General features: G+C 33.0%; 1 protein-coding gene across 4 annotated transcripts in view; it reads right to left on the reverse strand.

Annotated features, from left to right (window-relative positions):
• Positions 1 to 2,932: 2,932 nt before the first annotated feature.
• The window catches only part of Ttll7 (tubulin tyrosine ligase like 7), a 153,363-nt gene continuing 131,337 nt past the window's right edge, over positions 2,933 to 24,958 (reverse strand). For all 4 annotated transcript variants that reach the window (XM_071617983.1, XM_071617985.1, XM_071617984.1 and 1 more), the window contains 2 exons: positions 18,124 to 18,297; positions 2,933 to 7,109 (listed from right to left, as the gene is read on the reverse strand). In XM_071617983.1, the coding sequence (XP_071474084.1) occupies positions 6,989 to 7,109; positions 18,124 to 18,297 (295 nt within the window). In that variant the 3' untranslated portion in view covers positions 2,933 to 6,988. The remainder of the gene's footprint in view (positions 7,110 to 18,123; positions 18,298 to 24,958) is intronic.

Genomic DNA, 24,958 nt, shown 5'->3' on the forward strand with positions numbered 1-24,958 from the left:
TTTAGTTATACACAACAATAGAATATGTGTATTATACTGATGTAATTACACAAGCATGGAATATATCTCATTCTAGTTAGAAACCCATTCTTGTGAACATACATGATGGTGGGATTCACTATGGTGTTTTCATATATGTACACAGGAAAATTATTTCAGATTCATGCTACTGTCTTTCCTTTCACTATTCTCTCTTTCTTCCCTTCATTCCCCAATATACTGTATATCTATTCTTCCCCACTCCCTTTTTATTGTGGGGTAGTTTCCACATATCAGTGAAAACATTTGAGTTTTTGCTTTTGGGAGCTAGAAATGCCTGTATCTTACTCTCTACAAAACAACTTAATATTCATTTTCAAGGCACTGTATGTAGTTTTCTGACACTAGAAATTATGTCAGAATGTTTTGCTTTATAATTTTAAATACTTAAGAAATTTAATTAAATGGAATTATAATATGGAATATATATATATATATATATATATATATATATATATATAAAAATTTGATATATGTCAATTATTTAGTAAAATAGGGAGATGCCAAACCACACACCTCATCTTTATCTTCACTGAAAAAAAATCAAAGAATCCAACTTTTAAAGTCTGTATAGAATATTTTAACTTTACAAAAATAATATGATTTTAAATATATATTTTTTGAAAAGTTAACATTTATACAATCTGGTTGTTAATGCAAGGCATGCATACATTAAAGTACCTACAACATGATAGGATTTTTCCCCCAGTATTGGGGACTAAACTCAGGACCTGTGCATATTAGGTAAGTGTTATAACAATGAGCTACATGCCAACCTTTTTTAAAATTTTACTTTGTTATATATGACAACAGAATGCATTACGATTCATATTATACATATAGTGCACAATTTTTCATATCTCTGGTGGTACACAAAGTAGAGTCACATCCTCCTTAACGTCAGGTCAAATAAATAAACCTATTTTGTTTACTTGACCTGACTTTAATGGCAGGTAGCACTATCCTGGATAGTGCTATTGCTGTCTGTACAGCATCAAAAATTACTGTGAAAATATATCTCATCACCTTGAAAACTTAATTTGAAACCAATCTCTATTAGTAAAGCAAGGATGTGACATCCACACGTTTTCATACATATACTTAGGGTAATGATGACCATCGCATTTCACTGTCTTTCCTACCCCTATACCCCTTTCCCCCCTCCTTTCCCTCCCCTTTTCCCCATTGCCCTATCTAGAGTTCATTTAATTCTCCCACCCACCCCCACCCCACAGCATATTATGGATATGCATATGGATCAGCATCCTTAAATCAGAGAAATCATTTGGCATTTGGCTTTTTGGGATTGGCTAATTTCACTTACCATTATATTCTCCAGCTCCATCTATTTACCTGCAAATGCCATGATTTTATTCTCTTTTAATTATGCCCAGCCTTTTTATTTTATTTTGAGTCAGGGGTCTTACTAAGTTGCCCAAACTAGACTTGAACTTGAACTTCTGCCTCGGCCTCTTAAAGAGCTCAGTTCTCAGGTATACAAACCCTGCCCCTAGGATGATAGGAATTTTATCCAAAGTGCTTTTGTTCTTTTAAGGAAAATTATTCTAAGTTGAGGTATACAGGTAGAATTCTTGGCTAGCATACACAAAGAGTTCAGTTCCCAGCATTGCAAAAACTAAGTAAATGAAGGAAAACATTTCCAAATTCTTTATATGTAATTATCTTAAATCACAACGGTATGAAGGTCAATAGGACATGTTTCCTTTTGAAGATTACTGTGTAAATTTCAACAATGATGAATAATTATAAATTCCAGAAAAAAATGAACTTCATGCCTGAGATTCTGACATAATTCTAATCAGATTACTAATACTGTTCCTATAATCCACAATACTAGAAAGATATAAAAGTGAAATTTCTAAATTTTAGAACTATCTGCCTTCCAGTTAACCAAAAGAGGAGTTCAAACCCATTTTGTTTACTTGACCTGACTTTAATGGCAGGTAGCACTATCCTGGATAGTGCTACTGCTGTCCGTACAGCAGCAAAAATTATTGTGAAAATATATCTCATCACCTTGAAAGCTTAATTTGAAACCAATCTCTATTACTAAAGTAAGCAGGGGGAGAGGGAGGTATGTGTGGAGAGAGAGAGAAACAGAAATAAGCATTTGATGACATACTGTAGGCTTTCTTATGTTAAACCTTTTTTATTATAGTAACATATCTGAGTAATTGAAATAACTTCACCATACAGATACCACATGCTGGAGCATGACAATGCAATGCTAATTGCATACTGTGTTAACATTTCAAGCACATTTTCTGTGACAATATTTGGATTCATATACAGGTTGTAAAGCACATGGGAATATTTGAGTCATGATTTGTGTTAGTACATGTACTGCTTTTAAGCTAATCCTCAAATCCAAAACCTTCTGTAAATCCATTAATCACATGTTATAGTATGTATAGTCATTACTGTATGAACTCAGGACAGGGAATTGTGGTTAGCCTTTGAAAGAGAAATATCAGCATTATAGGGTCACTTTTGTAAGGTAAGTCTTCTTACTAATTTAAGAATAATTAGTCTATTGAGTGATGGTTTTACCAATAGCTTTCAAGTTAGTAGCAGGGGATAAAATGAAAGCTTTATTTACTCTTCTTAGGTAAGACAGCCCAGTTAATACAGGATATGTTATTTGAACAATTTTCCTTCAATATATTATATACATATTTATGATAGATAAAAAAATGGCTGCAGTCTCAAAGTGTGCAATAAGTTTTAATATTAAAACTTTTGGTTGCAAGAATGTTATTTGTAGCCACGTATCTTGCTTTTTGTATGGATCCAGTAATTAATGCTTTTTTAGGCATAGAGACTTCAACCCGGTTCCTAAAAATCTCAGCAAACTGAACTTGATCCAGTAACATGTTGGATCTAAATTTTATTGTTGTTCAGGCAAACACATACCATAAAATTCAAGGACAATGAATGTTTAAAAAGCAGGATTTCTCTTTTCTTGACTTTGTCCATGCAAAGTTCAAAGCTTGAAAGGGCATTCAGAGAAGGAGAAAGATAAGAGGGAGAAGAGAAACAGAAAGCAATGTAAGGAATAAAATTTTCATCATGAATATATTTCTAAATTTTAATTTATTTTTAAGTTAACATTAGTCCAAAATATTTAGATAACTAAAGATTTAGATAATATGACTCTCAAAAACAAATTTCTCAATTTAAAAAGAAGAGCAAATACTTAAAAAATCATCAGATCACAGGAAGACAATTCATTAAATAGTTACATTTTTTTATTGTTAACTCTTAGAATGAAGTAAACCAAGACTCAAAATGTAAATTAGCATTACAAAACAAAAATGGGAAGCATCTTCTGTCACTCCTGAGGTACTTCCTATTATTTTTGAAGAATATATAATTAAGAATGAATCAATGCTTTACAGAAAATTAAATAATAAAATTTATGAAGCTTTTTTGGGTACTTTTGAAAATGTTGAATATTGTAGTGTGTTGAAGAGAATTTCTACACAGAATGACTTTCACATTTTAAAGAAGAAGATATTTTAATTTATTTATATTAAAACATCTGAAATTTCAAGTTAGATAAAATTCCATTCTCATCTACTAAGTTAAAAATAAAATTAAAATAAGATCATTTTCAGTTTTTTTTACATACGCCACAATAATAATCTCTTTAAAAAACAAATTGTCAAACTAATAGTAGAATAGTCAGAGGCTCTGAGATGTATTAGTTATCTATTGCTTTGTAACCAATTACCCCCAAATTCAGAAGGCCACAATGTCTGTGGTCAGGCAGCTAGATGAACATCACTTAGTTGGATGCCCTCAATTTCTTATGACTAGAAGCCACTATTATCTAATTGTGCATAAATATTAAATGAAAAGAAAGGGACTTTTGTTGTTTGGTTTGGTAGTTTTTTAATTTGGGGAGGAAGAACTAAGGAAATTTTGGTGTATTTACACCTAACGTAGACATATAACAAAATTTGTGTACATATCCTGGCATCTTATCTGTAATATACAACTACATACTAAACAGAGGCTACCCTTTCCATTTCCATGCTTGATTCTGTTACAACATCATTTTTATATTCTTACAGTAAATTAAATGCATTAAAATTTATTGCTTATAAAATGAATCAAAATATGAAGAACGGTACCTTTAATATATCATATAAAGCAAATGATAACTAATCGACAATGCTGGAATATTTGAGTGAAAACTAATTTGCAATCTCAGACTGGGTTGGTATGGCATGATTTAAAATAAAAAGGTTCTTTCCTAGACAATCTGGAAATCAACCCAATCTTATAGCTTTGGTAAGCATTCCAGTCTTAAGATTTACCCAATTTAGGGGTATGTTTTTCTATATCATAGTGAAAGTATGCTTCCATTGTAAGTAAACCAAATTCCCTTTTAAAACCCCTGGTGAGAACAGCTTTCACAGTTTTTCAAATAAAGCTACTTTCTCTCTTAAAAAAAAAAAACAGTTGAATTTGTACTATTGCTTATGCTGATATATTTTTACCCTGTGAATAAAAAATTTATAATAAAAACTAAGGGATATTTTATGTCTCAAAAGCATTTCTATGGTCTCTGGAGACTTCATGGTTCATTATTGTGTCTTCTCCTCTTAGTTGCTCATTAGGGAATAGCACTACAGCAGCTAGAGTGCACAGCATGCCAGGTAGCATATATAAACAATGAGCAAATGGCTTTTATTCATAACCTCATCATATCAAAGCAGATCAGTATGAAAAGGCAAATGTGGGTAATAAAATTCTAGTGCTCAAAATAAGGCCAGATGTATGTAGCTAGAGAAGTAAAATTTAGTTCATCAAATAGCAGGGTAATTCTATTCTTTAAAATTCACTTTTATCTTTCAATTGTGTGAGTGTGTTTCTGGAGGAAGGGTTCCTCCCAGTGTTGAACATTTTCATTTTTTTATTTTAAATAAAAATTTCACTCTTGTATGAATAAACACAGAAGTTCTAAAACATATACTAGAGAAAATTAAGTGACCATTTGTGACTTAAGCTAAAGCAAGTGAATGACCATCAAACTGGGTTGACAGCATTTATCAGCCATTGCAAGTTGTGTCTCCTTCATGGCCAAAGCATGAATTTGAAAAAAAAAATGACTAAAAATACTACATGAAATGACTGACTTTTTGATCATTCTTACAGTGGTGTTATAAGAGCCCAGTGTTTACATTATTTATTTTGGAAAAGCTACACCATGTTTAAGAATTCACAAAATAGAGTCCTAAACACTTTTTAGGAATTTCCTTCATCCCGATATCTTGTCCTCTTTTCCTACAATGACAATGGCAAATTAACTGGGATGCATCCAGCAAAGAAAGTTCCCAACTGGAATGTGGATGTTAAGTAGTCAAAAGAATAAAGTAACGAGCAATAATTTAGGAAAGAAATAAATCATTTCGGTCCAACACTCTCAGAAGATGGCCTTAAAGCAAAAATCTGTCTGACTTACAACTCTGGGTTGTCAACTATCCAGCTTCTGAATTAAACCAGGCCAATCTGCCTGTCTCAGTTCTCCTGCTGTGAGGCCGTTTCTTGATTTACTGGAAATAAATTTTAGGATATTACAAAGAAGTACAACATTCATGAATTTTGCAAATACATTAGCATCTATGAGAAGAACCACTGGGTGAGGAAGTTTCAATAAATTTCTGAAAGTAATATACTTTCTAAGGAGTTCAATGATAGAGGTATTTATATATTTGTGGAAAACTAAAGGCTCACTCATTGGTTTTCAAACCATAAGCCAGAAATCGAAGTAAATTGCTATGAAACTTATCCATAATAACATTTGACAGGAAGAAAACTTCATACTGTACTTTGATTAAAACAAATTTCTCAAGGGTATGTCAATGATTAGTAATATGTGGCTACTAGAATCTTGTATTCAGAATCATTTAGATTTTTCCATGGTGTAATGAGAAACTACCATACTAAACTTTGTAAATTGGTGTCAAGATTGAGAGATTTATTATATAATAAGTGTGATGCATTATTTTTTTAACACCAAAATGAGTTTGAAATGTCTGTTCTTGTACTTCTGCAGAAGAATTGTACTTAAGCATATGTTTACCCATCAAAGACATATTTTCCAAATAAAAATGTTATGAGACACAACAGTCATATAGAATTCTGTCATTACCATCATTTTCTGTTCCTTTCCATGACTCCCTATAAAATGTAAAGATATAAACTATATTACATTTTATTGTTAGCCCAATGGATTGTCTTCTGTTTTAGATCATAATATGATCTTACCAGATCCTTACTGAAAATGTACTTTATTACAACATGTTGATGAATTCCCACACAGAGGAATAAAAATGTAGGAAAATCAGTTTGGGATTTTTTTCTAGTACTTTACATGTGTATATTAATGGTAAGCCCATTTTTATACTTAATCCCATCATCAAGCAACACCAGGCTTCTCAATCTTTTGTGTTTCATTTTAAATGGCTAGTGTAACAGAACTATAATATATTATACTATTAATGCTTTTTCAAGTCAAAAGCCGTGTTATCTAGAAAATAATTTAACACTGTAATGGGATCATCAAGATCAATTCCATTTTATAATCTCTGCAGCAAAAATAACATTTCTAGTAGGAAGGAATTATAAACCTAGCAAATTCTAGACATTCACATATTTGTGTAAACAATTTAACATGGTTTATTACATTTCCAGAAAGGTTAAATCTTATATTCAGTTTTCTGCTAATTCTTCTTTCATATATTATAATAAATATATATACATACATATATAATTTGAGTGCATGTGTGCATATATTTCCACACATATATGTCATATATACATAAAACAGCACTTAATGGTTACTGTCTTTGTGTGTTCAACTTGAGGCAGTAAATTAATTGCTATTATGCATGACCTATGATGGATCTTCCTTTCAGTTTCATGAATGGCCATATCGGGATGTAAACAAAATATTGGAGCGAGTCACTCCAGGAGAATTGTATTTTGTGTTGTAGATTGGTGTCCTCATGAAGAACTGGGTACTTCCTGGTAGTAAATACCTAAAAATGACAGGTAAAAAATTAGATTATTACAAGCAAATTAGTATTAACATTTCTCACTAAAGGGCTATGTGTTTAGTAATTTATACACCCTACATGAAAAATGTTACTGGAATAACAGTGCAATTCATATAAAAAGATTTTCTCCCCAAGATCAGGGGTCAAGGAAGCTCATAGAACTTTACTCAAAAAATTGAACATAGATGCAACATATGATATTATTATCTCAAGATATCCCATAAACAATCATTGAACTCAAATGCTATGAAACTGTTTATGTGGCTCGTGTTAATTTAGAATCCATCATCAGTCCCTGTAAGTAATGTGTGGAGCTAAATATTTCTTTAAAATATGGGATATGAGAATTTTTGACAAACCATATTAACAGTAATTATGTTTCCAAGAAGCTGGAAATACTGATTAGAATTTAAAATATATTGTTGATGTATTATATCTAAGGGTAATCTAAAAGAAAAAGTTAAAGACTAACATTCATAATTAGATTAGAAATTTTATATTCTTAGGCTATTCAGTGCTGATCATTACAGGTTATGTATAACCCTTACAACTAAATGTATTTTAGACGATGTGATTTTTCCTGATTTTACAAAGACAATATAGCGTATATACTACACATTTCTACTGGACCCCAGGGCAGCATCCTGTAAATAAACTATTAATATTAATATAGTAAAATATGTGATTGTTCATAATAAATCAGACAGACAAAGACAATGAGTAACTTCATATTGATTAATGTCATATTTGCCGATAAATGCTCCCCGCTGCTTTTTTTTTTTTACTTTTCACTCAAAGCTCTGGAAATTTGGAATTTCCAAAGAAAATCATACACCCATATAATCCCTTTTCTTTGAAAAACGTTGATTAGCATTATGCCGGTCCTATTTATATGTCTAGAGAGAAACAGTCAAGGAAATCCAAATGAAAAAATACAAATAAACAACTCTATCTGAAGTGTAAGTCCAAGTAATCCTGAAAAGGAATTTGCTAAAAAGTCAAAACAAAGATCTCTATGAGAAATTTCTAAGAGGATAAGTAGCAACAGAAGGAGACTGGTAATTAGCAGTGGTTTAAAAATAAACAATAAGAATAAAAATATTCATTTTATTCTCTTCATTTGACATCAGAATCCTTTGGTGACAGAATAATAAATTCATAGATAAATGAAAAAAGTGAAGGTCAAGAATACTATTAGCTACTATTCTATGTTAGACAATATTGGAAACTATCGTAACCTGTCAATGGAAAGTTATATTTATATTTGTTTTATTTGAATTTTGTTGAAAGAAAATGGATTCATTATAATCAACTTTGTACAGCGTTCAAATTAAAATGGCAGCACTTTCCATAATATACATAAACATTATTTTCAGCATAAATTATCTAATAATATCCACTAAATCTATTATCTAACATCAAAAACTATAAGCAATTGCTCAAATTATTAAGTTAATAGACCAGTAAAATAATATACAACAAAGTAAATTAAATCAAAATTCTATAATGAATGATGAATAATGAAATAATTGATTTCTCATATCACAGATTATGTATTTTCTTAACATCATGGGTAATTTATATTGATTAATTATTATGTCAAGAGTTAGTGGAGTTATGATTAATCTGATACCTTTTATTATGTAAAAGCTTCCCTTTCTATTTAGGACAGAGGTATAAAATCAACTAAAGTGTTTGATCAAAACCCACTATTCTGTATTAGTTGACAGATCTATCTTCTTTTGAAAATGCATTCTGACTGTACTGGTAATTACATAGTAAAGAGTAACTTCTACCAACTTTCTTACAAAGAATTTCTAAGCAAACATTACTATTTATGTTTCAGTAATATTCACACAAACTTTTGTGTTAAAAAAAATCTTCATTTCACACATAAAAAAATAAAAATGCAAAGTCTGGACCACAGCTAACTTCTATTTAATTAAACAAATATTTAAATAGCATTTTCTGTGAGCATGATAATATTTCAAGTAGCTTACAAATGTTAATTCACTTAGTTTTCACAACAATTCTATATATTAGATATTCTTGTTAGCTACATTTTATGTATAAATAAACTCTATGATACATACAGCGGTCAAATTCCTTTCCTATGGTCACACAGCTAGTAAGTGTGAACCAGGATTCAAAGCCATAAAGGTCGGCTTTAGTGTCACTGCTCATCACCACTATACTATGTTGTCATAACAATTTCACATAATTGTCATTGTACATGAATCTAAATTTTTAAACTAATGGGTACAATTATATGATTTTTGCAAAAATATGAAGTATGAAATAATGCTGAAATAAAAAAATATTATACATGTCACAAAATCAAACTTTTCAATAGAAGCAGAAAAAGTTAAAAGCTTTTTCTAAGACTAGATAAAGAAGTACATATGAACTTAAATTAGAAGAAACAGTTTGCTTACTTAAAGCATTAAAGAGAAATAATATTTACTATTTGTCTTAATATTTCCATTATTATCTCTTGGTAGATTCCCACAGTAGCTGAACACTAAAGAATATTTTTGAATGTTCTTTGCAATGGAGTTAAGTAATACAATTTGAATTTTTAAACAGGAAAACTACCTCAAGGAAGCAAATTTAAAGACCAAGTCTAAAGAGTTTTTGTAAAACACCAAAAAGTCTGAAAATTACATCTTTATCTTTATGCTAGTTTATTTTTTATATACAAAACAGGCTACCTCAGCTGCCTCATGCCAAGGAGAAATAATTCAGATCACCCTATTTCCATCTGCTTCACCCACATAGCCTCACTCCTTTTCTCTAAGGCTAGGCACGAGCATCTTCACATACCCTCTTCCTATACACATAGTACACACACTCATTTATTCCTGATTGATGTAGAATTGGTTGGTCTTTTATGTTCCCTCTTGTCAGTTGTGGAGGATCTCTAGAACATGAAGCATTTCAAAACTGGTAGGAAATTAACCTTGGAAATGGGAAATGTATGCTCTACCTACTTTCTAGGATCTTCCTGGAATAGGACCAAAGACATCTGACCCCCCCACACCCCAAACCAGAATAAACTCAGCTGCCTGGTGGGGGAATGGAGAGTAGGCAAAGTTCATCAGAATATATTTCCAGTATTTTCTGAAAACTTTTTTATTATAGTAAAATGATATAACATGAAATTTATAATTTTTTACCATTATCAAGAATACAGTTAGTGCATTAAGTACATTTACAATATTATGTTACCATCACCACAGATTCCAGAATAGTTTCATCATCCCAAACATAAATTCTATACTCATTAAATACTAATTCCCATTTTCCATCCTTCTAGGCTGAAATATAGTACAGTAGTAGAGCACTTGCCTAGCATGCATGAGGCCCTGGGTTCAATCCCCAACACCACACACAAACACAAAAATTTCTCATTCCCCTCCTCCTTACCCTTGGTGACATCTATAAATTTCCCTATTCTACAAATTTCCCTATTCTCATGTAAATGGAAATCACAATATTTGTCCTTTTGTGTCTGTTTATTTAACTCAGCATGCTTTCAAGGTTCATCAATGTTGTTTTGTATATCAGATTCCATTTTGTTTTATGGCTGAATAATATTTCATTATATATGTACATCATATTTGTTCATCCGTCCATTTGTTGATGAACCATTGAATTGGTTCCACCTATTGGCTGTTGTAAAAAATGCTGCTGTGAACACTGATGTGCAAGTATTTCTTTGTTTGAGTCTTTGTTTTCGATTCCTTTGGGTATATACCTAGGAATGTATTTCTTGGGTCATACAGTAAATCTATTAACTTTTTGAGATACTGCCAAACTATTTTCCACTGCTGCTTCACTGTCTTACATTCTCATCAGCAATGCAGGAAGGTTCCAACTTCACACCCTTTCCAGCACTTACTATTTTGCACTTTTTAAAATACCAATTATAGCAGATATACATTGTTCTGATTTTTAACTTTGATTTGGGAGATTAAGGGATAAGCACTGGTTTCAAGTTTCACCTCTGTCACGTGTTAGCAATGTGGATTTTGATAAACCACTTAACTTCTTTAGACTTTTTCGTTTTCTCAGTTGTGAAAAAAGTCCAGTAGCTTCTGCCATGCCTGCAGAGTATGGCGCCAATGTGATAGTGTACATAAATGAAATACTTCTAATAATTTATGTATTATGAGCATCAGCCTCACTAGCAAGAACATGTGTCAAACTTATCATAATGTAGGGCCGTAAATGGCGCCATGTATTTAACTCCTCAGTTTTTAAAACTTCTTAATTGTAAAGTATAATACACATTCAGAAAACTACATAAAATATTAATATCCAATTTAATGAGTATTATAAAATAAGTATTTGCATAACTACCTCTCAGGATAGGTAACTGAACATTCATAGCATCCTTCAGCTCTGAATTACAGCATCTCCACGCACTCCCTCCCCATAAAGTAATCACTATCCTAACCTTTATGGTAATTTCCTTATTTGCCACCTAAGTATGTATTCCTTAAACATAATTTAGTTTTGCATATTCTTATTTTAAATAAATGGACAAAATATGTATTCCTTTATATCTGACTTCTTTAGCTCAACTTTATGTTTGAGACTCATCCATGTTGTTATACTGGATGTGCAATTTGTTTAATATCCACTGTATGGATAATATTCAAGAAAATGCATCCATTCTTCCATGGATATTTGAATTGTTTCCAATTTTCACATATTATGAGCAAATACTGCAATGCTCATTCTACTAAGTGTCTTGGTGCCCATGCCCACACATTTCCACCAAGAGTATACTGGGAGTAGAATAGCTGCAAAACAGGTAGACTTTAGTATGTGATACTGAACTGTACATAAAAGGTGTCAATTGTTACTGTCACCAGCAATGTAAGAGAGTTCCCATTTCTCTACATTCCTGTCATCTCTTGGTATGCAGAGCTGGATATGCATTATTTTTTAGATTTTGTATTTCCCTGATTATTAATTACCTTAAATACTTTTTCAAATGTTTGTTGGTCTTTTTTTCAAATTTCTTCCCCATTTTCCTATTCAGTGGTCTCTTTTTCTTGCTAGAAATTTGTAGGAATTCTTATATAATATGTACAAGAACATTTTAATGTATCTTATGGGTTGCAAATACCTTCCTCCATCCTGCAGCTTGCTTTTTGCACCTGAATAGGGTATTCGGATGAACAAATGTTCCTGATTTAACACAGTCACATATATTCATCTTTTGCCTTATGATTAGCACTTTTCAGTCCTCTTTTTATAACTATTAAACTTCTCAAATTCATGAATATATCCCATATTATCGCCTGAAAGCACTAGTTTTGCTTTACTGGTTTACTCAGTTCACCAGGAAATCGTTTTTATTTATGGCATGGGTAAAGTCAAGTCCTTTTTAAAATTATTATTTGGAAATCCAATTGTCAAGCACAACTTCTTTAAACAAACTTCTTTTTCCCACTCTTCATAAGTAAAGCATTCCCCTTTTTTTGTCATAAATCAAGTCAAAATGTAGGCCTGGGTTTATTTATGGCTCAATTATTTATGCTTTTGCCAATTTCATATTATCTTGGCTTAATTTATCTTTACTATAAGTTTTTGTACACAGTACTTAACAAATTCTACCAGTTCATAGTTTATTTCAAGATTATTCCTTTGCTTTTCTGTATTATAAATGCTAAAAAAAAAAAGCTTTGGTTTAATATTTTCCTTACCAAAAGTAAATAAAAATAAGATTAGTTGAAAACTACATATGTACAAAAACTATCTGCGAAGAACTGACAAATTAATAACAATCATTTCAATGATGAATAAGGTATATCTTTTCATGTTTTTAAGCTTTCTTGCCTTTCTTGTTAAACTTATTCTTTTTTTTAATTTGTTTTAATTAGTTACATATGACAATACAATGATCTTGACATATCATACAAACTTATTCTTAAGGGTTACATATAATTTCAAGATATTTAAAATCGTATTTAAAATTTCATATTCTAACTATTTGTTGTTAATATAGAAAATGCAATTGATTTTCTTATATTGACTTTGATTTCATCAAAATTGTTGCACTCACTTAAATGAATCTACAAATTTGTTTATATGTGTATCAGCACAATCATACCTACTGGTAATGAGTTTTAGTTCTTTATTTCAAACCTAATTTTTTAATTTATTTTGTTTTCCTCATTACATAATCTAGGACTTCCAGCACAATACTGGATAGAAGTAGTGGTAATGAGAAATCTTGTTTTGTCCTTTGTTTGAAAAGGAAAGCCTTTAACACTTCAACATTTAGGTTTGTTTGTTGTGATATTTTCATAGCTATCCTTTATTAGACTGTGGAATTAATTTTTTCCCTAGGCGACTAAGGAGTTTTTAAATCAAGAATGTACACTGAATTCTACCAAGTGATTTATTTATGTCTTTCAAAGTGATCTTTTATTCTATTAATATAGAAAATTATACTGATCACTTTTTAATGCTATTGCATCCTTAAATTGATGGATTAAGCAGAAGTTGATCATGATATATTATCCTATTTAAACTCTCTGGGTTCAGTTTGTTACTATTTGGTTTAGAATTTTTATATCTATGGTTAGCGTTAAGACTGAACATTCATTCTCTTTTGCAATAATTCTCCAGTTGGATTTTGGTATCAAAAGTATGGCAGCCTCATAAAACAAGGGAATAAAGTTTTCTCTTTTCCTGTTCTCTGAATGGGTTTGATAGAACTGACTAGTGAAGCCATGTAAACCAGGAGGCCAAAAAGTGGCTGGAGATCCTAAAGCTTCCCAAGTAAACCTAGTTACAGTGAGATATTGAGCTGGTTCCAAGAATGCTAGTATCCGTTAGGGAGATACATACATACATACATACATACATACATAGATTAATTAATTCTAATTGACCACCTAGATGTATATATCAGTTCTATTTGCTTAGATATTATGGGCCCTGAGAAAGGCTTTTTACTACTTATGCCTATGATTACATTTCTGAGAAGGCCACTCTCTTTCATGTAATAAATGTCATCAACTCCTAGGAAATATCCCACAGATCTTTAATCAAGATAAACATTATCAATAAACCTGACTGATGTTAACTCAATTTTTTTCTTTTTTAATTTTATAGATAAATTAGCCAAAATGTCTCACCTTATAAATTATTTAGGTGCATCTCCTTATAAGCATATTAAAATATTTATATATTTATTTATAATTAAAATTAAATAAAGAACTCAAAAAAATTAACACCAAAAAAACAAATAACCCAATCAATAAATGGGATAAGGAAATGAGCAAATACGTCACAGAAGAAGACATACAATCAATCAACAAATTTATGAAAAAGTGTTCAACATCTCTAGCAATTAGAGAAATGCAAATCAAAACTATTCAAAGATTTCATCTCACTTCAACAGAATGGCAGTTATCAAAAAATCAAGCAACAATAACTACTGGCAAAGATGTGGAACAAAAGGTGTAATTCATTGCTGATGGGATTGCAAAATGGTGTAACCACTTTGGAAAGCATTATGGAGATAACCTTAGCAAACTTGGAATGGAATGCCATTTGACCCAGCTATCCCAACTCCTCAGTCTATCTCCAAAGGACTTAAAATTAGCACGCTACAGAGATGCAGCCACTTCAATGTTTACAGCAGCTCAAATTCACAATAGCTAAACTGTGGAAACAACCTAGGTGTCCTTCAATAGACGAATGGATAAAGAAACTGTGATATAAATACACAATAGAATAGTACTCAGTCTTAAAGAAGAATGAAATTATGGCATTTATGGGTAAATGGACCGTACTAGAGAATATCATGCTAAGCAAAGTAAGCCAATCCCACAAAACCAAAGGACAAATATATTCTCGGATAAGTGGATACTGATCCATAATGAACAGGAGGCAAGGGAAGAAGGGAGAAACTTTGGATTGAGCAGAGAAGGAGAGGAGTAAGCGGGGGAGATGATAGAATGATATGGACATTATTACCCCAATATATGGGTATGAATGCATGAATGGTGTAACTCTACATCATGTACAACCAAAGAAATAACAAGTTATACTCTATCTGTGTAAAATAAATAAGTAGTTTAGGTGTGCCTCCTCCTAAGCATATTAAAAATATTTACATATTTATTTAAATATTTAAAATTAATGTATAAATATAAATTCATATGTACATTTTATCAGGTATACTGCACAAATGAAATAAAGCTACTAACAAATATTGTTACCTCTACATATAAAGCAAAACGCTAAAGGTTCCCTTACTTAAGAGGAAAAATTTATGTTCTTAAATTAACGTAACATTGACTTAGGTTTTAGTGGCTAGACATTAGGGAGAAATATTTATCTCCCTCTGCTCCTTATGTTTCCATGTTTAACTTCCAATAGCATAACCTTCCTGGCTTCTTTTTTTTTATTGGTTGTTCAAAACATTACAAAGCTCTTGACATATCATATTTCATACATTAGATTCAAGTGGGTTATGAACTCCCATTTTTACCCCAAATACAGATTGCAGAATCACATCAGTTACACATCCACTGTTTTATATACTGCCATACTAGTGTCTGTTGTATTCTGCTGCCCTTCCTATCCTTTACTATCCCCCATCCCCTCCCCTCCCCTCCTATCTTCTCATTCTACCCTATCTACTGTAATTCATTTCTCTCCTTATTTTTTTCCCATTCCCCTCACAACCTCTTATAAGTAATTTTGTATAACAATGAGGGTCTCCTTCCATTTCCATGCAATTTCCCTTTTCTCTCCCTTTCCCTCCCACCTCATGTCTCTGTTTAATGTTAATCTTTTCCTCCTGCTCTTCCTCCCTGCTCTGTTCTTAGTTGCTTTCATTATATCAAAGAAGACATCTGGCATTTGGTTTTTAGGGATTGGCTAGCTTCACTTAGTATAATCTGCTCTAGTGCCATCCATTTCCCTGCAAATTCCATGATTTTGTCATTTTTTAGTGCTGGGTAATACTCCATGGTATATAAATGCCACATTTTTTTTTTATCCATTCATCTATTGAAGGGCATCTGGGTTGGTTCTATAATTGAGTTATCTGATTTGTGGATTTCAAAGAAACGGGCATGCTTGGCTCAGCAATTCTGCAGAGAGAATACATTCACACTTGCCCTCCCACTAGACTTCATCAGGCAAGGGTAGAGGAAAATCTGGGTTGATCCAGCTCTGCCTTGGAATAGGTAAGTTTAGTTCTGGAATTCAATATTGGAAAACCCACTAATCTCACATCTAAACCATGTCCCCAGTGTAACTTCTGTAAGTAATACAGCTACATTCATGACTGTGTCTGATTCCCACATCTCTTTCTCAAAAGGTTCTGAATGTGGGCAGAATAAAAATGTATTTACTAACACTCCAAAATGCTTATACTCACAATACTGGGGTCACCCTGAGCACTCGTCAGAAGTCCAGATCTCATTACAGAACTCATCAGAAGTCCAAGAACAACATTACAGGGTCAGGAATATCTCTTCTGACCACAACAAGGAGAAGAAAATCAAAAGGCCTGAAGCAACAGTAAGGCATAACTTCTTCTTCTGGTGCAAGGAGAAAGACTTTGTCCTATTTGCCTACCCACAAAACTACATGATTCATCACAGAAACAGGGTCATGACATCTGGAATTGCAGAAATCACATCATAGTCTGGATGAATTCCTTTCTAGAATGGAATTTAAAGTTTTCCTGATCATGCTCCGAAAATATAACCACTTAATGCGAAGGCTCTTTACTTATATACTATAATGTCTAAAAAATGGATTTCATTCTTTTACATCACGAGACTATTCACGAAAATAATTAATTAATTTTATTTCAATAATTTGCTTCAATCAAACCATAAAAACTATAGAATATAAGTTTGATATTTACATATTTTCAAAATGGTTAATTTTACTTCTGTCCTGGTTGTGATCAATCAGTTATTATTTTCAGAAGAATTAATATAGGTTAAAGGTACTACAAGAGTACAATGACAGAATCCAAAACAAAGATTTAAAATATCTTTGTAAAAGATTTTGTGCATAATATTCTAAGGATCCTGCTTGTTGCAGTCACTTTGTAGAAAGTTGGTTTTACTATTCTCCCTGAGATCTTTTTGTTTAATAAACAGATCAATTTTCAGCTGTGTCAAAAAATCCAAACTATTGTGGTTCCATTTTCCTTACTGTTTACTCAAATATTAGTTGAATTTTTTGACTATTGTGGATTATTTCCTTCTACATTGAGTAGTACTAAATGTGTACACATAATAAAGCTAATATATTCATTTTATTTCTAGTAGGAGCTACAATTGTTTTGAGAAATACTAAAAATGTGCTTCTTATTTAATTCACTCTGTATTTTTGCAACTTAAAAACAATATTGGGTGGGGTTTTTTTTGGAGCTTTGGAAAGCTATCTATTTCAATTTAACAACTGTCATAAAACTCAAATTAGAAGTGAAACTTGACAAAATTTCAACTCCAACAGATTTTTTTTTTTTTTTTTTTTTTTTTTTTTTTTTTTTTTTTGGTGTTGAAGGGAGTAGTGAAGGCTTTCTGAACAATAAGATGAAACCACAGGCATCTTCCCCATAAAGAAAGCTCCAGGACAAATGTTCAAATATCCCTACTGGGAAACAAAAGTTGAATTTATTACCACATATTTGGATGCTCTTACTGCATTTTGTAAACCAAATAAGTTTATATAAGTATTTAAATAAGTATGCAAACCAAATAAGTTTATTTCCATGTATGCTGTTTCCCTCATGTCCAGGTTTGTGATTGCTGTCCTTGTTTAGTCCCTTAAAGGAAAAGATGTGCCATTTAAAAATATTTTGTCGATTATTGCATGTGTAATTTTTAGCCTTTAGACTTTTATCCCTACCTATCCAAGCAAAAAGAAATTCTCAATGTCCAACTGTACTGTGACATTATTTTATATCAAGATCTCAGGGAATAGAGAATGTAAACAGTACCTGGAATTACCCCAGTCAGGACCAATGCCTGAGAGTGATCCTCTTGTGTCGGTTGCATATTTGTAAACCACTAGCAAGCACTGTTTACAAAGCTCCACCAGGCGCTGGCAACACTGGAGCTGCAAAGGAGTTACCATCTCTGGGCTTCTACTGAATATACTCTCCCAGGAGGATCTGTTGGCATGGAAACAGACATGACTTCGTGTTCACGTTTAAAAATGGCAACCAGCTATATCATTTACCTAGCAACAAACCAATAAAGAAAGCTAGAAATACTCTCACACATCTATAATACATACAGATGATTGAAAAGTATATAAGAAATACAAATTAATTAGGAAATTAATCTTTATATAATAAAAGAACCAACATCAAATTCATGTACTATTAGTCTTTAAAGACTTTGGTGGTTCCAATCATTGGTAGCTAAAAGGATGACTTCCAACATCTCCTAAAAAAAAATGGAGTTACTCCATATTATAGTTTTGTAAAATACTGAACTGATTTCTCAAAAATTAAGTATTCTAGGAATTTAGGTTTTCTAAGAATTTGTATTTACCTTAACACTAATAATGATCCTACAAAGGGGTTAAAAAGTTGATGCAATTTAATCTGTGAACCATAGCACTAGGACAATTAGGTTAAACCCTTTTTAAGACTACATCCATGATATTCCCAGAGCACAGGTCCTGTGCTCTAGAAGTAGCATTATCTCCATAAGTACTAACACACTGCAAGGTGGGGAGCAGTGATTTGGATCAAGGTGTTTGGTTGCCTCGTGGTTGTGGTGCACTTGTACTGGGAACCCCCTTAGCAAAAGTACAGGTTAATCCCAACAGTTCAGAAGGCCGAGGCAGGATGATCAAAGCCAGCCTTGGAAAAGCAAGGTGTTAAGCAACTCAGTTAGACCCTGCTCTAAATAAAATATAAAATAGTGCTTGGGATGTGGCTCAGTGGTTGAGAGCCCCTGAGTTCAATCCCCAGTAACCCCCACCAAAAAATGTACAGGTTAAGACTGCCCAGTTGCTATGGTGATACCCTGCCTGAGGAAACTGCACAGGTTCAGAGTTATCAGTCTTGACCTTGAAACTCAGATACTAGCTCCCAGGGATAGGGGATTCTGAGCATAGCAAGAAAACCATAATGTTTCTTCAGTGCTGTGACCTTTAAGCCTCGCTGCTTTGCTGAAACTTTCCCACAAATAACCTTTGAATGATAAAACCTATATAATAAACATGCTGAGCCAGCTCTGGATCACTATTCTCAACCAGAGATCAGTATCCCACCTGATCCCAGCTTTCTCTCTTAATGTTTGAGTGTTTTTCTTAATCCCCTATCACCCCTAGCCTGTTTCTAGGGGCTCAGCAGTGCAGGTGGAGGCATAGCAATCCTAAAGTCAGTGTCCTTCCTCTTTCAGTATGCTTGGCTCAATCCAAAGCAAGAGCTAGTGCACACTTCCTTGGTAACCTCAAGTACGTGTGTGTGTGTGTGTGTGTGTGTATTAACAATCAGGAAAGACCTCACCGCCCACCCAGCCACCCAAGAAAAGAGAGAAACTTATTCTCTAATGTAAATGAAACTCTTCAGCCTTGAGGAGAAAGTGATTTGAGACTTGATAATGGTTCAAGTCTCATTTTACATGAACCAATTCATGTAGTCCTTAGAGAGAAAACAGTAGATTGTTAGAAAAAAATATTAAGAAAAATATTTTCCTGATAAAATGAACTTCCCAATGGAAAATTCAAAAACTCTGTTTTCAAACTTCTGTGGCTATTTGAGATATTTAGAATTTTACCAAGTGCCTTAGATACTCAGAAAGGTATTTTTATTAGAAAGGCAAATGGTTTCTTCTCCTTTTCAGGATAAACCTGGTCCCAAAAAGAGAGCATATATATACATAATAAGTGTTTTGTTCCTTAACAGAGGAGTAACAGTCATTGTCACTCAATAAACAATAATATGCTAATTAAATTAACTCAAATAATTTAAAATATTACTAAATATAAGAAAAACCATATGTTCATCAAGATAAAGATAGGTAACTAGAAAATAAACTTACCTAATTTGAAAAAAAATAGGGAAAATTTGTATTTATAATCAATATTCCATAACCTTCCAGGTCTTAAATCTCTGGATTCAGATATAAAAAAAATTATATAAATGTAAATACACAGAGAAAACATCCTGTTTTGACTACCTGCCTAGCACTTTGCTGACAGAATTCTGAGTATGTCTATAAAAGTCTACCTCCATTACCACCATCAACTCTCAACAGGGATATATTATTTTTATACTTTGGAGCCATTTGATTAGAGCTACTATCAGGTCACTCACATTAAGGTAATTTTTCCTTTTCTTAACTTGGGGTTTAGAGTTAGAAAAAAGAATAAACAAAGTGGGAGAACAACAAAAGGGCTACTTTAACACCCTAGTTTGATGTAATTTTCTGAGTAATATATGAGTTATAATCTAACCAGGTTTGGCTTCTCATTTTCTTATTCTTTTTAAAATATTTAAAATTAATATATGAATCAAAGTCCTCTATATGTTTATTTCTTATGTGTACAGTCATCGTTACCAGCCACAGACTCTATTCTATTCTGGATTAATTCATGTTCAAGTGTCAGCAAACCAAAACCCTTCAATAAGAAGAAAGACAATGAGAAAGACCAGCATGTTCCAGCTCCAAGCTAATGGCACCCCTCTGCACAGAGGAAACCTGTGCCTCTAACAGCACCTCACACTAGGCCCCACTCCCACCACCCTGCATGGCTGTGTCCTGCAAAACACCACCTTAGCACCTCTTAATCGCCAGTGCTAAAAGGTGAGAGAAAGCAGAAATAGTTAAAAATACCAGTGCTTTTATCAGAGCAACCAGGGTCTCATCTGCCTGCTTTCTAATCTAAATTCCAAAGAAGTGGAGTACCCAAACCTATGAATTCAAAAAGAAAAATTAAAATGATTAATAAGTTCTTTGGGGAGTTCCTTAATCTTCAGAGAAGACAGTGAATGAATGACTTTAAATGACTTTTTTAGTAAGATAATGATAAGATATACAATACGGAATACGTCTGACAACAAAGGGGAAAAGTAATGAAAATCCAAAGACTTAAAAATTCTCATATTGTTCAGTGATCCAATAATTTTCACCCCCTTTCTCATCAAAACATTTAATAAGGCAGTTATCTGAAGAGTGAAACTGGTTCATTCTTTTCTCCTCTGTAAAAGTAAGTACTAAACTGATTGGCCAGAAAGAAGAAAGTTTTGTTTTGTTTTTTTAAATCAATATATCAACCGAATGAATGATCACCAACAGAAAGCTGAAAAATACCAACAAGAACATCCCCAGTTGAAAGTGAGGTTCACATTATTTTAGGTAGTCCATATTTTATGCATGTATATTCAAGTCGGCATAAGGCAGCCTAAAAACAACAGTTATCTTAGAATGCTCCTTAAAGTGTATTTGTACACTAAAATTCTGAAAGGAAAGATTTTACATGGCAGACTCCCACAAGAAAATACTTTTGACTAAAGGGTCCAAAGGACCTGGGTGTTTCACCTTGGGGATTGAGTACAGTTAGCGTTTGCAAACTGTTAATTCCTTCTCCTCTGTTCCACTGCCTCTCCTTCTGCATTAAAGTGGCTGACTCCTATTCCTCTTGTGGGTCTCGGCTGAAATGCTAGTAGCCACAGCCACTTTTCCTGAGCTGTCAGGTCTACATTTGAGTTCCACAGAATCCTAGACTTACTTTCTTCCAATACAACTTGGTGGATAATTTTATTCACAAAAATTCCAAGAGCTATTTCCCTGAAGAGATCATATTTGGAATGTGGGGCGTTATGACACTCTCAGTGGGGGCTGCATGTAATAGAAGGGCTCCTGGCTATCGGCTCAGCCTTGAGTATTTTTTGTTTGGCATCAATAAAACTCATGAGCCAATTCTAAAGAAATGTGTCAAAAAGAACTACATTACTCTTTGATGTTTGTGGAAGTGAACAGGGAATGGCTTAATTTGTTTTATTCTTGGGTGTGTTGACAGAGGCAGAAATCAAGATGGTCCAGTTATTAGGTCATATTTTCACAAGATTTTACACCTAACTGGGAAAGAGCTGTGCCTTATATTAAAACAATTCCTTCAGATCTGGAAAAAAATAGGGTTTCACTCTGACTGACAGGATGTTAGACCAAATGTTAAAGGAGTGTATGGTGATTAGACATGATTCAAAGGACAAAGTGTTAACTATGCTGGATCCAAGCTGAGAATCAAAAATGGTATTAAGTGACTTCATTAAATTAAGGAAGCCTAAGAAACCCATTTGTAAAGCTGCAAAATAAAACCTGATGTTAAATTTACCTCTACAAACCACAAAATTGAAAGAGCTGGATGGAGAGTAGAGTATTTCTAAGTCAAAACTATTTCTCCTCCACCAGCCCAGGCACAAATGGGCAAGGAATTTGGAGTTGCAGTAAAACAAGCTTGTCAGGCACTGGTAACTCCACTTCAAAGAAAGTCAATGAACAGTTTTAAGGGCTAGGCTCTTGACTCAGATAACGCAGGTTTAAACGTAGGATCACCCAATTACTCTGGGAACGTGAGCAACCTACATATTCTGTTTTAATTTCCTCATCTGTCAAGTGTGGATAATAATAGTAGTTTACTCAAAAATATTTTGTGGGGATTTTATAGGTATTTAACATCTAAAACAGTATCAGTAGGTCTTCAATTGTGAGCCCATCACAATCATTAATAGTAGTGAAAGACACCTGTATCAAATTCACTTTTGTATCTCCAAAAGTATCTACCCAACAGTGAAATTTGGAGGGATGTGCCAAGGACAGGAGAAAGATTCTCAAAAGAGTTAGAGTATGCTAGCAAATTAGCTCAGGAAAGCTGAGCCCTGGAGGCAAGGAAGTATACTCCTCAAGTATCTCTATGGCCTGATACTAGAGGTTGCGTAGGAACTCAAAGCCACCAGCACCAATCTTAGCATCAGACTGTCTCATTGCCATCCATAGTGGAAAGTAGCTGAGATCCACATACAGCATCAAACCAAGGGATCAACAAATAGAAAAAGAAAATATTCAATTTTGAATTCAGATTGAGAGATCTTTTACAGAAAACAATTCATTAAGGGGCTGTGAAATATGGTTCAAATATTTCACTCTGTAGAAATCACTTATTCCCAGGATTGTGCTCACATTTTATCACACCCCAGAGTGCCTTATGGATTCTTCCTGTTAGTGAATGAATGGCAGCTGAGGAAAAAGATGATGGTCAGGAGTCTGCAAATGATTTGAATGACTCAGCATCAGATGATTAGAATATGGAAATGGGCACTTCAAGATTCTTTTAAAAAAAGATGGGTCTAGTCTCAGTCTTTATATAAGATTTGAAAAATGCAGAAGGTACAGATTTTTTAGAATATTGGAAAACCAGTGAGTTTGTTTTTCTAGAGCAGAGTTCAAGTAGGAGAGTAATAAGAGAGAAGATTGAAAAAAATAAAAAATAATCAGCATATTAGACTTATATATAAGAAATTTAGACTTTGAAGATAAATGAGAGAAATCACTAGATTTTGGGAAATGACCCTGACAGTAAGACAGTAAGGAAAACAAAACTTTATAGACAAAAATGCCTAGAAATCTTTTAATGTCACTTAGCCCTTCCATCAAAAGATACCCTTTGTCTGAAATCCTGTCATACTTTCTCTGTGCCTCTTTTATATTGTTTACTTTTGTGTACATCGTATTTTGTCTACAAAAGGCAGAGGTGCTTATTGGTTAAGAGCATGAACTTTGGGGTCAAGGCTAATGGAGTTCAAATCCCAGTTACTCTGGGTCCTTATCCCTGGGTGCATCTCAGATTCCTTACCTATAACACAGAGACAATACAGAGCCTTATTCAAAGTGATGCTATGAGGAATGAACCACTTAAACACATGTAAAGTGATTAAACAGAGCCTGGCCTACAATAAGTAGCATTGTTAACTATTTTTATCACCTTCTTGAGAGGAGCAGCTATATCAAATTCACTTTTATATCTCCAAAAGTATCTACCCAACAGTTAAATGTTGATGACTGTAGAAAGAATAATGATAAACAATTTATAATAGCCACAGTCGAAATAATGTGACAGAAAAACAGGTAGGATTTCACCAATGAGTGAATAAAGACAGCGTTGAGGGGCTGGTGTTGTGGCCCGGCGGTGGAGTGCTTGCCTAGCCGTGTAAGGCCCTGGGTTTGAGGAACCTCAGCATCACATAAAAATAAATTAAAAAATAAAGGTACAATACCTTGGTGTCCAATTAGAACTAAAAAATAAATATTTAAAAAAAGACAGCATTGAGAAGGAAGATGCAGACACCTCAGAAACATCACACCTGTATGATTAGGAGAATAACATCAGGATTATGGGAAGTCAGGAAGGGAAGACATTTCTGAATGAAATAGTATGGAGTGTTTCAGTTTCAGATATCTTGAAGACCAAATGACAGTGAGTCACAGCAACTTGGGCAGCACAGGAATTCTGGAGGGGAGGAAGGGTATCGCCATAACTTTAGAAGTCTCCTTCATAAAGATTTAAGGATATTGGTTTGTAATTTAAATTTTTTCATTAATTAAGACTACTTTCTCTCCACTGAATTCAAATTAGTTACATGATGTTATGTTCATATTAATCATCTTATATAAATCAGGTTAATTAATATAAATTACAGGTGAATACTACCACATTACATGCAGTAAAAATAATCCATTTTTACAGATTATCAAAGAAATTTAACCACTTTTTTGGACTACCTCTATAACTAAATGGTAAAATATTTAAAAATTACA

Source organism: Marmota flaviventris, chromosome 10 (assembly GCF_047511675.1).
Source record: "Marmota flaviventris isolate mMarFla1 chromosome 10, mMarFla1.hap1, whole genome shotgun sequence".
Lineage (NCBI taxonomy): Eukaryota > Metazoa > Chordata > Mammalia > Rodentia > Sciuridae > Marmota > Marmota flaviventris.